This window comes from Ambystoma mexicanum, chromosome 3q (assembly GCF_040938575.1).
Source record: "Ambystoma mexicanum isolate Mex_15411 chromosome 3q, UKY_AmexF1_1, whole genome shotgun sequence".
Classification (NCBI taxonomy): Eukaryota; Metazoa; Chordata; class Amphibia; order Caudata; family Ambystomatidae; genus Ambystoma; species Ambystoma mexicanum.
Window position 1 is genome coordinate 1,278,095,772 of NC_090926.1, and position 14,709 is coordinate 1,278,110,480.

At 50.6% G+C, this 14,709-nt stretch overlaps 1 protein-coding gene across 1 annotated transcript; it reads right to left on the reverse strand.

The window, feature by feature from the left end:
* Positions 1–570: 570 nt before the first annotated feature.
* Positions 571–10,001, reverse strand: TNFSF9 (TNF superfamily member 9). The gene is made up of 3 exons (XM_069604334.1): positions 8,801–10,001; positions 5,308–5,335; positions 571–2,788 (listed from the first exon to the last, which is right to left on the reverse strand). Exons 1-3 carry the CDS (start codon positions 8,999–9,001, stop codon positions 2,340–2,342), a joined length of 678 nt encoding a protein of 225 aa, XP_069460435.1. The 5' UTR covers positions 9,002–10,001; the 3' UTR covers positions 571–2,339.
* Between the last annotated feature and the right edge of the window lie 4,708 nt (positions 10,002–14,709).

Here is a 14,709-nt window from a genome sequence, read left to right on the forward strand (position 1 = left end):
AAAACTGTGCAGCTGTTTTAAATATAAACCTTATCGGGTAATATTCATGCTCTAGTAATGTGCCAAGGTATTATTTAATTTTGACATAAAACAGGTCCTGGGGGACAAGAGTTTGTACCTGTTTATTTGGCCTGTGTACCTGAGACAAAAAGGAAAAAGTGCGTTTTGTATAAGAGTTTTGTTTTGTGCCACAGAGAAGGTGCTGCGTGTAACCATTGAGTGCAAATATTAAATGAACATATACTTTAAATAAATATATATACTTCTGTACCCCAGCCTGGTTCTTGTCTCATTGTTGGCACAGGGGTAGGGATCTACGTGGCTCTATATGAGTCATAGACAGGGCTAGCTGAACAACAATAATGTGCTGTGGGCCATCTTGATTGGGGGGACTCCCTATGTTAAGCGTGGTGTCGCAATGTATTGTTGCACAGCCACACATCAGTGTCTCGCCAATGGCCTTATCATCTGAGCAGCTACACCTCGAGCTAATAGGCTATGTTCATATTCATACTATTACCAAAGGATGAGTCTGGACTTGTCTATGAAAAACAGAAAATCACCACAAAACATCTTTATATTATTTTATTAATGCACCAATAATAAATAAATTAACACGTATTACACACATAGTTTCAATGTAGAAAGTATTGCAGCTTTTTTTGATTTCCAATGAAATCTACATGACCTAGCGTCGTTCCCATGGGAAAACATTTTGCATCGCATAGAGAGAAATTGCTGAAGGGGTCTGCACTCATGCGCGCTGGGGTACACGCTACTGTGGCAAGGAGATACAGAGACACCCCTGCCACTGTATCACTGAGACAGGGAGGTGTGGCATGATGTCTGCGGGAGTTGGAGACACGCGCCACTACGCCAACATCGGGTGGAGACACGCGCCACTTGGTCAAGATATGGAAGTGGGTGCCACCACAACAACATGGTTTGGTGATAAGTGTCACTGTCTCAACGAAAGATGAAGACGCTTGCCACCACTCCTACAAGAGGGGGAGGAAGATACCACTCCACCCACGAGAAGTGGCAAAGCTGTCTCTGTGCCAAAGATAGGTGGGTACATAAGTAGGGTAGGGTTAGGTAGAGGTTAGGGGAGAAAAGAAATGGGATAAGAAGAAGGGGAGGCCTGGTGAGAGACGGGGTGGAAAGTGTGGCATAGAGTGAGGGTGGGCAACAAGAGGAGGTACAGAGAGTTCTTGGAAACATAGGGACAGTGGGTTCTATGAAGGATACATCTGATTAATAATGGAGAGAGGGCAAACCTGACACAGAAGGCTCTTAGGGTGCATGTGTGTGGGGGATTACAGCATGCACCCATGGCGTTCAGTGGTGCACTCATGGTGTGGTGCTTTGAATGGGTGGTAAGGGCTTGTGCCCGCCATGCCATATCCTGCTATGCTCCTCTGTAGGATGAGTGCAGTCAGGGAACTCCCTGTAGAGCTAGTGTACATTATGTACATACATCAGCGACGCCCGTACCTGCGGACATCATGTAAAGATTCCAAGTGGCTGGTGGGAGCACACGATATTGAGAGGCTGAACCTGGCTAGTGCTGTGCGTTGGTCATGACATACATTATCCCAATTGCAGTCAGAGAGTACACACGCTAAGGTCCATCACGGCTTCTGGTCCTTTGAAACAATGGCCTGTCTATAACTCTCAGTCGGTGGATGGACAAACGGCCAAAGCCTGGCCATAGATCAAATGACCTGAGGGCACTGGAAAATAGGTCACGTGGCAAGGGATTGCTAGACTGTGGGCTATTTGCTAGAATAAGCTAGTCAGATGGCAAGAGGGAGCAGCCTGAGTCCTGGACTGGAGACCAGTTAGCCAGAACCAGCATCCCACCCTACTCTGAAGCATCCTGGGGGGAGAGTGGTCACCTGGAGGTACATCCCAACAACCAGTGCCAGAACACAGTACCATTGCCTTCTTTCGCCTACAGAGCATTTACTGTTTCCACTCGGACTCCATTGTCTTGTGACTCTAAGTCCTGGTTGCTTTTCAGGAATGGACATTAACACCCCTTTCGCAAGACCCAGATCAAGCTCTTTGAGCCTACACTTCATTATCCTTTTCTCAATAAATAAACATAATAAAAACTCCAGTTTTCCTCGGAAGAATTAAATATTTGCTCCTGTACAAGTAGTGCTTCACACAAAAAACATAACAACAGTGCCTGACCAACCAGAATCTGTGTTGTTTAAGAGTCAATATCATCAGCCAATACCAGGAAGGGGTGTTCAGCAATTTGCTGAGTTGCCATCTGCTGGCCAGAGAGTCGTTAGAGAGGCCTTCCTAAAGAAGGAGGTGCAGGTCTCAGGTCAGTCGGTGGGCCTTATCATCCGGCTCGTGGGGAAAATCCCCAGGAAGTTGTCCTTCATGTCGGCCAGCTGCCATTGCTCTGTCTCTCCTATGAACTCTATTTTGGCAAAGAGATGGTCCTTCTCAGACAGCTCTATCATGGTGGCTGAAAACTTGGACTGCTCCGTGAAGTTGGGGGAGTCTGAGAAGGCGGGCAGCAGAAGAGTCACGGTCAGAACAGTGTATTCGTCGTAGTCCGCGTTGTCCCGGTGAATGGATAGGGTGACCTTACCCCCTTTGTCGCACTGCGACACGCATCTGACGGACAGCTGGGTGTAGACATAGTAGACACCCTCCTTGTTGACCTGCAGCCGGTTGGTGTCACTCTGGTACTCGTAGTCCGGGTGTTGGATCAGGCCTCCACTGTGGTCGTCAGTGAGCCAGCTCACCACGCCATTCTTCAAGACCCCTGCAGACACAAGAGAAGGAAGGAAAACAAGGGGTTACTGGGGTGCCGGGGCTCAAAGGGCTAGATGTGAGGGACCACAAGAGAAGACTCATCCAAAGTAGAGGGAGAGAAAAACGTCACATACACGAAGACCTCACATGGACACGCACATCACAGACACGAGTGGTAACACATGGCCATCTCTCCTAGAGAGGAGGGAGATGGCATGGACATCTAACACAGACACAGCGGAAGTAAGGACAGATAACCCCTGAATGGTCATCACAGGAATGAGGGACATCACCTAGACATCTTACAAAGATAGTATCTGCACACTCAGCCCTCAGAGGAGAAATAACCACTGAGCAGGACATCACCTAGAGGGAAAAGATCAGCCCTGAACTCCATCAGGGAGAGGAGATGCAGCCTTTGCCCAGCTCCCCTAGAGAAGAGGGAGATCACCTGGACACCTAAGACAGAGGAAGATATCACAGTGAGAACCAGTGCAATGAGGTGAGATCACTGCTGACTGCCTATCACAGAAATGGAGGACAGCACCTAAATAGCCCCGAAATACCTGCACATCCAGTAACAAGAGACACGTCTGGAACTCCCCTGACAGAGAGGAGACATATCCCTGAACTCCCATCAGAGAAAGGAGAGACATCCTCTGAAACACATCACGGAGTGGTGTGAGATGTGGGATGGGTGATGTAGCATTTATAACGCGCCACCTGCAGAATTTACTGCATCTAGGCGCTGAGGCCCTCATCACAAGTACCAGGGGAGATGACAGGGCAGCTTTTAAGAGCCCTGCAAAATTGAAAAATAAATGATAAAAGATAGCCCTGACAAGCACTCACAGAGCGGAGGGACATCACCTAGACACACATCAGAGAGAGGAGTGATAGCTCCTAATTACCCATCACAGAGAGGAGGGACAGCCCTGAGCACACAACACAGAGAGGAGGGACATCACCTATACACACATCACAGAGAGGAGTGATAACCCCAACTACCCATCACAGAGAGGAGAGACAGCCCTGAGCACACAACACAGAGAGGAGGGACATCACCTAGACACACATCACAGGGAGGAGTGATAACCCACAACTAGTCATCACAGAGAGGAGAGACAGCCCTGAGCACACAACACAGAGAGGAGGGACATCACCTAGACACACATCACAGGGAGGAGTGATAACCCACAACTAGTCATCACAGAGAGGAGAGACAGCCCTGAGCACACAACACAGAGAGGAGGGACATCACCTAGACACACATCACAGAGAGGAGAGATAACCCCTAACTACCCATCAAAGAGAGGAGGGACAGCCCTGAGCACACAACACAGAGAGGAGGGACATCACCTAGACACACATCACAGGGAGGAGTGATAACCCCTAACTCCCCATCACAGAGAGGGGGGACAGCCCTGAGCACACAACACAGAGAGGAGGGACATCACCTAGACACACATCACAGAGAGGAGTGATAACCCCCAACTAGTCATCACAAAGGGGAGAGACAGCTCTGAGCACACAACACAGAGAGAAGTGACATCGCCTAGACACATCACAGAGAAGAGAGATAACCCCTAACTACCCATCACAGAGAGGAGAGACAGCCCTGAGCACACAACACAGAGAGGAAGGGCATCACCTAGACACACATCACAGAGAGGAGTGATAACCCCTAAGTACCCATCACAGAGAGGAGAGACAGCCCTGAGCACACAACACAGAGAGGAGTGACATCACCCACATACACATCACAGAGAGGAGAGATAACCCCTAAGTACCCATCACATAGAGGAGAGACAGCCCTGAGCACACAACACAGAGAGGAAGGGCATCACCTAGACACACATCACAGAGAGGAGTGATAACCCCTAAGTACCCATCACAGAGAGCAGAGACAGCCCTGAGCACACAACACAGAGAGGAGGGACATCACCTAGACACACATCACAGAGAGGAGTGATAACCCCCAACTAGTCATCACACTGGGGAGAGACAGCTCTGAGCACACAACACAGAGAGAAGTGACATCGCCTAGACACATCACAGAGAAGAGAGATAACCCCTAACTACCCATCACAGAGAGGAGAGACAGCTCTGAGCACACAACACAGAGAGAAGTGACATTGCCTAGACACATCACAGAGAAGAGAGATAACCCCTAACTACCCATCACAGAGAGGAGAGACAGCCCTGAGCACACAACACAGAGAGGAAGGGCATCACCTAGACACACATCACAGAGAGGAGTGATAACCCCTAAGTACCCATCATAGAGGGGAGAGACAGCCCTGAGCACACAACACAGAGAGGAAGGGCATCACCTAGACACACATCACAGAGAGGAGTGATAACCCCTAAGTACCCATCACAGAGAGGACATACATCCCTGAGCACACAACACAGAGAGGAAGGGCATCACCTAGACACACATCACAGAGAGGAGTGATAACCCCTAAGTACCCATCACAGAGAGCAGAGACAGCCCTGAGTATCCACAATAAAGGTCATAGACTGTACCTTTTTCGGCGACGAGGTGAGCGCTGCCCTGTGGAGGGGAAACGAGAGGACATTAGATTATTGGGTCTGTATGACACCTTCCACTGCCTCCCTTAGAGAGCTGTGAACATCACATGTTCATCTCACTGCTAGTAAACACCTCACACGTTCACTCAAACAATCATATTTTGTCACCCTGTTACAACCTTCCTTCCCTCTACTGTACACATTCTCTCCCTGCCACATTCTCTCTCCCCATTATGGATCCTCTCTGCCTACTACATTCTCTCCCCGTGTCACATTCTATGTCTCCAATATACATCCTCTCTGCCTTCCACATTCTATCTCTTCTCTGCATGCCACATTCCATCTCCATGCCACATTCTGCCGCCTTGCCACATTCTCTCCCTGCCGCATTGTTTCTGGATGCCACATTCTCTCACATCCCACATTCTCTCCCCATGCCACATTCTCCTTCTTCTCCCCCTGACACATTCTATCGCCTTGCCACATTCTCCAGCTGCTGCAGTCCCTCTCCATGCCACAATCTGCCGCCTTGCCACGTTCTCTCCCTGCCGCATTGTTCTGCATGCCACACTCTTTCCTCATGCCACCTTCTCTCCCAGTGCGACATTCGATGTGTTAATAATACATCCTCTCTTCCTGACACATTATATCCCTTCTCTCCATGCCACATTCCCTCTCCATGCCACATTCTCGACCCATGCCACATTCTATCCCTGCTGCATTGTTTCTGCATGCCACACTCTCTCCCCATGCCACCTTCCCTCCCCATGCCACATTCTATGTCTCCATAGTTCTCTGCTTGCCACATTCTATCTCTTCTCTCCATGACACACTCCCTCTCCATGCCACATTTTCTCCCTGCCGCATGGTTTCTGCATGCCACACTGTCTCCCCATGCCACATTCTCTCCCCATGCCACATTCCATCTACCTATAATGCATCTTCTCTGCCTGCCTCATTCTTCTTCCCTGCCACATTCTACGTCTTCTCTCCAGGCGACCTTCTGGCCCCATGCCACATTCTCTCCCCATGTCACATTCTATGTCTCCATAATACATCCTCTCTGCCTGCCACATTCTATCTGTTCTCTCCATACCACATTCCCTCTCATGTCACATTCTCTCCCCATGCCACTTTCTCTCCCTGTGCCACATTCTATGTCTCCATAATGCATCCTCTCTGCCTGCCACATTCTATCTCTTCTCTCCATGCCACATTCCCTCTCCATGCCACATTCTGCTGCCTTGCCACATTCTCTCCCTGCCACACTCTCGCCCCATGCCAAATTCTCTCTCCATGCCACATTCCATCTACCTATAATGCATCTTCTCTGCCTGCCACATTCTTCTTCCCTGCCATATTCTACCTCTTCTCTCCAGGCGATCTTCTGTCCCCATGCCACATTCTCTCCCCATGCCACATTCTATGTCTCCATAATGCATCCTCTCTGCCTGCCACATTCTATCTCTTCTCTCCATGCCACATTCCCTCTCCATGCCACATTCTGCCGCCTTGCCACATTCTCTCCCTGCCGCATTCTATGTCTCCATAATGCATCCTCTCGGCGTGACGGATTATTTTTCTTCTCTCCATGCCACATTCCCTCTCATGCCACATTTTCTCCCCATGCCACATTCTCTCCCCATGCCACATTCTCTCCCCATGCCGCATTCTCCTTCTTCTCCCCCTGACACATTCTATCTCCTTGCCACATTCCCCAGCTGCTTCATTCCCTCTACATGCCACATTCTGCCGCCTTGCCACATTCTCTTGCTGCCGCATTGTTTCTGCATGCCACACTCTCTCCCCATGCCACCTTCACTCCCAGCGCCACATGCTATGTCTCCATAATACATCCTGTCTGCCTGCCACATTCTTTTTCTTCTCTCCATGCCACATTCTCTCCACATGCCACATTCTCTCCCCATGCCACATTCTGCCGCCTTGCCACATTCTCTCGCTGCCGCATTGTTTCTGCATGCCACATTCCCTCTCTATGCCACATTCTGCCACCTTGCCACATTCACTCCCTGCCGCATTGTTTTTGCATGCCACATTCCCTCTCCATGCCACATTCTGCTGCCTTGCCACATACTCTCGCTGCTGCATTGTTTCTGCATGCCACATTCCCTCTCCATGCCACATTCTGCCACCTTGCCACATTTTCTCCCTGCCACATTCTACCTCTTCTCTCCAGGCGACCTTCTGTCCCCATGCCACATTCTCTCCATAATGCATCCTCTCTGCCTGCCACATTCTAACTCTTCTCTCCATGCCACATTCTCCCCCCATGCGACATTCTGCCACCTTGCCAGATTCTCTCGCTGCCGCATTGTTTCTGCATGCCACACTCTCTCCCCATGCCACATTCCATCTACCTATAATGCATCCTCTTTGCCTGCCTCATTCTTCTTCCCTGCCACATTCTACCTCTTCTCTCCAGGCGACCTTCTGTCCCCATGCCACATTCTCTCCATAATGCATCCTCTCTGCCTGCCACATTCTCTCCCCATGCACATTCTCTCCCATGCCACATTCTGCTGCCTTGCCACATTCTCTCGCTGCCGCATTGTTTCTGCATGCCACATTCCCTCTCCATGCCACATTCTGCCACCTTGCCACATTCTCTCCCTGCCGCATTGTTTTTGCATGCCACATTCCCTCGCCCTGCCACATTCTGCCGCCTTGCCACATTCTCTCGCTGCTGCATTGTTTCTGCATGCCACATTCCCTCTCTATGCCACATTCTGCCACCTTGCCACATTCTCTCCCTGCCCCATTCTACCTCTTCTCTCCAGGCGACCTTCTGTCCCATGCCACATTCTCTCCATAATGCATCCTCTCTGCTGCCACATTCTAACTCTTCCCTCCATGCCACATTCTCCCCCATGCCACATTCTGCCGCCTTGCCACATTCTCTCGCTGCCGCATTGTTTCTGCATGCCACACTCTCTCCCCATGCCACATTCCACCTACCTATAATGCATCCTCTCTGCCTGCCTCATTCTTCTTCCCTGCCACATTCTACCTCTTCTCTCCAGGCGACCGTCTGTCCCCATGCCACATTCTATCCATAATGCATCCTCTCTGCCTGCCACATTCTCTCCCCATGCCACAATCTCTCCCATGCCATATTTTGCCACCTTGCCACATTCTCTCCCTGCCGCATTGTTTCTGCATGCCACATTCCCTCTCCATGCCACATTCTCTCCCAGCGCCACATTCGATGTTTTCATAATTCACGCTCCCTGCCAGCTGCCGCATTCGCCCTCTCTTCTCGCTGCCACACTCTGTCTTTCGGCGATGTCCCCGCGCCCTGTCCTTTGCCTCGCAGACTCCCACAGTGATGCCACCGCCACTGCACTCCTGGCCAGTCTCTTCTTGTTGCTTTGCATTGGCTAAGCCCCATATTCACAGCGCTGTGCTCCCGCAGCCCCGGGTACCTGCCCCCCCCCCCTTCCCTGCGCCGAGCTGGCCGGACACTCACCAGAGCCCCCCCGTGGTGATGCGCGTGAGCGTGGCAGGGTGGGTGGCGGTCACTGAAGAGGAAGAATGCAGCGAAGGCGGCCAGGCCTGAAGTCAGGAGGGCGATGGCTACAAGCATGCAGATGTCCATCTTCCGGACCCCCCTGCTGGCGGGCTCCTGACTCTCAGGGTCCCGGACAGGTGTGGGGCTCTCCATTGTCATTGTCTGACAGACGCGGCGCACACGCCGTGCCCTAAGGAGGGCCTTACTCCCCTGGGGCAGGGTCCAATCTAAGGTTGGGACTTGGACCTGGGCCTCCTCTGACGACGAGTCTTTCCTTTAGCCTCTGGCCCTCTGCAGTGGGGGCTTTCTCTGCAGCCTCTGCGCCTCCCCTGAGCCCGAAGTTTTGCTCTATCCTCTGGGTGCGGTGACCCTCCTCGGCACCCTGTGTTTTCACTTCAGCTCCCGGACCTCCTCTGAGTGCTGTATTTTCTCTTCAGCCTCCGGGCCTCCTCTGAGTGCTGTGTTTCCCTTTCAGTCTTTGGGCCTCCTCTGAGTGCTGTGTTTTCCTTTCAGTCTCTGGGCCTCCTCTGAGTGCTGTATTTTCTCTTCAGCCTCTGGGCCTCCTCTGAGTGCTGTGTTTTCCTTTCAGCCTCAGGGCCTCCTCTGAGTGCTGTATTTTCTCTTCAGCCTCTGGGCCTCCTCTGAGTGCTGTGTTTTCCTTTCAGCCTCTGGGCCTCCTCTGAGTGCTGTACTTTCTCTTCAGCCTCTGGGCCTCCTCTGAGTGCTGTATTTTCCTTTCAGCCTCTGGGCCTCCTCTGAGTGCTGTGTTTTCCTTTCAGCCTCAGGGCCTCCTCTGAGTGCTGTACTTTCTCTTCAGCCTCTGGGCCTCCTCTGAGTGCTGTGTTTTCCTTTCAGCCTCTGGGCCTCCTCTGAGTGCTGTACTTTCTCTTCAGCCTCTGGGCCTCCTCTGAGTGCTGTATTTTCCTTTCAGCCTCTGGGCCTCCTCTGAGTGCTGTGTTTTCCTTTCAGCCTCAGGGCCTCCTCTGAGTGCTGTACTTTCTCTTCAGCCTCTGGGCCTCCTCTGAGTGCTGTATTTTCCTTTCAGCCTCTGGGCCTCCTCTGAGTGCTGTGTTTTCCTTTCAGCCTCAGGGCCTCCTCTGAGTGCTGTACTTTCTCTTCAGCCTCTGGGCCTCCTCTGAGTGCTGTACTTCCTCCTCAGTCTCTGCCTCCTCTTGTTCTGAGATGCGAGGGCTGTGCAGAGCTTTTAAGACTGCACGAGCAGCGGAAGTTTGGTCACGAAAGCTTGTGTGGGATTTCCCAAAACTGCGGCGAGACTCACCACGGCTCAACACACAGCAACTTTCCAACTTGTTTTTGTTCCAAAGAAGGAACAAAAACAGCAGCCGGGCTGGAAAGGAATTAATATAGAGCGAGAGGGAAAAAGAGAGAGTAGGATTAAGACACCACACGAGAAGCGGAGGAAAGAGAGGCAGGCGACGTAGTAACACGAAACAAGAAGTCGGGAAACATAAAAACCAAAACAGATACAAAAAGCAGATACAAAAATTCCACAAATCCATTAACTCACAAGCAGACCGCTCTGAAGTCACGTAGGAAGAAAGTGCCACCATCCAGCTTGAAAAAAGTAACAAATAAAAGAAAAACTGGAAGAGTGACGGAATTAAACTTCTCCTGCAATGGTTTACAGCCACACACAAAGCAGCAGGTCTCTTGAAAGTACCCACTGGCTCACCTTTTGGTAGCATAGGAGTTCAAATGGGCAGTCTTCAGTAGTGGTGCTAGGGTGGCTGGAGGCATTTGAAATTCACCAAAAAGGCCTTTGTTGACTCGTTTGCAGAGAGCCTTTTCCCCACATTAATGGAAAGCGCTTGGAAACACTATGTGAGACGCTTGGAAACACTATGGCGGAGGGCCGCAAAGGAGCAAAACCAGAGCAGGCCAGAAGATCAAGAAGTCAATCCTGTCCACCAGCGTGATCCTCATTTGAGACATGGACCAATCAGACCTCCCACCTGTCACACCTCCAAATGCCCCCCATGAAGCTGGGTGTTCCCCCCAGGAAGTCCAAAGCACCCATGTGTGGTCAATCTGACCGGCTAGAGGGGAGAAAGTTCAACCATTAAAGATCCTCAAATGAAGCCTACAACACAACGACCAACAACCCCAGAGGAACCTCCAGTGATGTACTTCCCTGCCCTCCCTACCTCACACCCTTCATCACCAAAGTTTGCCCCCCACCAACCTTTTGGACCCTAAGTGGGACCTCCTCAGTCTGCTCGAGGCCAATCCAGTATTCGTGAGAAGGTTCGCTGCCATAGCCGGGGCCACCAAACAGTCTGGAGGAAGCCCTTCCAGAACATCGGACAGGACCAAGAGAACCCCCCTAACCAACTGCCTCCGCTCCAATGCCTGCTCTATATCCAACCACCGCCTGCTCGGCGAAGGTCTCGCAGGCCTGCCCTGCCATGGGTCCAAAAGATTCAATTCCTTAACCCCAGGTGGAACCTCACTTGTGCACGGAGACACCGTCGACTCACAAGTATTACCACTGGGCGCCATCCAGACTTCCAATCACTAAGGATATGGTGCACTGCCCTGCACACATCCACACTTACTTTTCATGTTACCTTCAGCCGTCCCCAGGAGAAGCACCGGTTCCCAGACAGCTTTGAAGTGGCACTAGTAATCCTCATAGCTAACCTTGAAGCTGCACTAGTCATCCTCATAGCTTACCTTGAAGCTGCACTAGTCACCCTCCTTGCGAACCTTGAAGCTGCACTAGTCACCATCATAGCTAACCTTGAAGCTGCACTAGTCACCCTCATAGCTGACCTTGAATCTTCACTAGTCATCCTTATAGCTAACCTTGAAGCTGCACTAGTCACCCTCATAGCTAACCTTGAAGCTGCACTAGTCACCCTCATAGCTAACCTTGAAGCTGCATTAGTCACCCTCATAGCTGACCTTGAAGCTGCACTAGTCATCCTCATAGCTAACCTTGAAGCTGCACTAGTCACCCTCATAGCTAACCTTGAAGCTGCACTAGTCACCCTCATAGCTAACCTTGAAGCTGCACTAGTCATCCTCATAGCTAACCTTGAAGCTGCACTAGTCACACTCATAGCTGACCTTGAAGCTGCACTAGTCACCCTCATAGCTAACCTTGAAGCTGCACTAGTCACCCTCATAGCTGACCTTGAAGCTGCACTAGTCATCCGCTTAGCTACCCTTGAAGCTGCACTAGTCACCCTCATAGCTAACCTTGAAGCTGCACTAGTCAAACTCATAGCTAACGTTGAAGCTGCACTAGTCACCCTCATAGCTGACCTTGAAGTTGCACTAGTCATCCTCATAGCTAACCTTGAAGCTGCAGTAGTCACCCTCATAGCTAACCTTGAAGCTGCACTAGTCACCCTCATAGCTAACCTTGAAGCTGCGCTAGTCATCCTCATAGCTAACCTTGAAGCTGCACTAGTCACCCTCATAGCTAACCTTGAAGCTGCACTAGTCACCCTCATAGCTGACCTTGAAGCTGCACTAGTCATCCGCATAGCTACCCTTGAAGCTGCACTAGTCACCCTCATAGCTAACCTTGAAGCTGCACTAGTCAAACTCATAGCTAACGTTGAAGCTGCACTAGTCACCCTCATAGCTGACCTTGAAGCTGCACTAGTCATCCTCATAGCTAACCTTGAAGCTGCACTAGTCAAACTCATAGCTGACCTTGAAGCTGCACTAGTCACCCTCATAGCTAACCTTGAAGCTGCACTAGTCACCCTCATAGCTGACCTTGAAGCTGCACTAGTCATCCGCATAGCTACCCTTGAAGCTGCACTAGTCACCCTCATAGCTGACCTTGAAGCTGCACTAGTCACCCTCATAGCTAACCTTGAAGCTGCACTAGTCACCCTCATAGCTGACCTTGAAGCTGCACTAGTCATCCGCATAGCTACCCTTGAAGCTGCACTAGTCACCCTCATAGCTGACCTTGAAGCTGCACTAGTCAAACTCATAGCTAACGTTGAAGCTGCACTAGTCACCCTCATAGCTGACCTTGAAGCTGCACTAGTCATCCTCATAGCTAACCTTGAAGCTGCACTAGTCACCCTCATAGCTAACCTTGAAGCTGCACTAGTCACCCTCATAGCTAACCTTGAAGCTGTGCTAGTCATCCTCATAGCTAACCTTGAAGCTGCACAAGTCACCCTCATAGCTAACCTTGAAGCTGCACTAGTCACCCTCATAGCTGACATTGAAGCTGCACTAGTCATCCACATAGCTACCCTTGAAGCTGCACTAGTCACCCTCATAGCTAACCTTGAAGCTGCGCTAGTCATCCTCATAGCTAACCTTGAAGCTGCACTAGTCACCCTCATAGCTAACCTTGAAGCTGCACTAGTCACCCTCATAGCTGACCTTGAAGCTGCACTAGTCATCCGCATAGCTACCCTTGAAGCTGCACTAGTCACCCTCATAGCTAACCTTGAAGCTGCACTAGTCAAACTCATAGCTAACGTTGAAGCTGCACTAGTCACCCTCATAGCTGACCTTGAAGCTGCACTAGTCATCCTCATAGCTAACCTTGAAGCTGCACTAGTCAAACTCATAGCTGACCTTGAAGCTGCACTAGTCACCCTCATAGCTAACCTTGAAGCTGCACTAGTCACCCTCATAGCTGACCTTGAAGCTGCACTAGTCATCCGCATAGCTACCCTTGAAGCTGCACTAGTCACCCTCATAGCTGACCTTGAAGCTGCACTAGTCACCCTCATAGCTAACCTTGAAGCTGCACTAGTCACCCTCATAGCTGACCTTGAAGCTGCACTAGTCATCCGCATAGCTACCCTTGAAGCTGCACTAGTCACCCTCATAGCTGACCTTGAAGCTGCACTAGTCAAACTCATAGCTAACGTTGAAGCTGCACTAGTCACCCTCATAGCTGACCTTGAAGCTGCACTAGTCATCCTCATAGCTAACCTTGAAGCTGCACTAGTCACCCTCATAGCTAACCTTGAAGCTGCACTAGTCACCCTCATAGCTAACCTTGAAGCTGTGCTAGTCATCCTCATAGCTAACCTTGAAGCTGCACAAGTCACCCTCATAGCTAACCTTGAAGCTGCACTAGTCACCCTCATAGCTGACATTGAAGCTGCACTAGTCATCCACATAGCTACCCTTGAAGCTGCACTAGTCACCCTCATAGCTAACCTTGAAGCTGCACTAGTCAAACTCATAGCTAACGTTGAAGCTGCACTAGTCACCCTCATAGCTGACCTTGAAGCTGCACTAATCATCCTCATAGCTAACCTTGAAGCTGCACTAGTCACCCTCATAGCTAACCTTGAAGCTGCACTAGTCACCCTCATAGCTAACCTTGAAGCTGCGCTAGTCATCCTCATAGCTAACCTTGAAGCTGCACTAGTCACCCTCATAGCTAACCTTGAAGCTGTGCTTGTCACCCTCATAGCTAACCTTGAAGCTGCACTAGTCATCCTCATAGCTAACCTTGAAGCTGCACTAGTCACCCTCATAGCTAACCTTGAAGCTGCACTGGTCATCCTCATAGCTAACATTGCACTAGTCACCCTCATAGCTAACCTTGAAGCTGCACTAGTCATCCTAAGAGCTAACCTTGAAGCTGCGCTAGTCACCCTCATAGCTAACCTTGAAGCTGCAGTAGTCATCCTCATAGCTAACCTTGAAGCTGCACTAGTCATCCTCATAGCTAACCTTGAAGCTGCACTAGTCATCCTCATAGATAACCATCAGAATCTTACCACACTGCCAGAGTTTTACTGTACCTGGAGGAAAAGGACAGCACTGCAGCTACAACGTTTCCAGCAAAGCTACACACCCTCCTCCACCTTCAGCTGTCTGTGAGAGGACACCTCACTCAGACGGATACA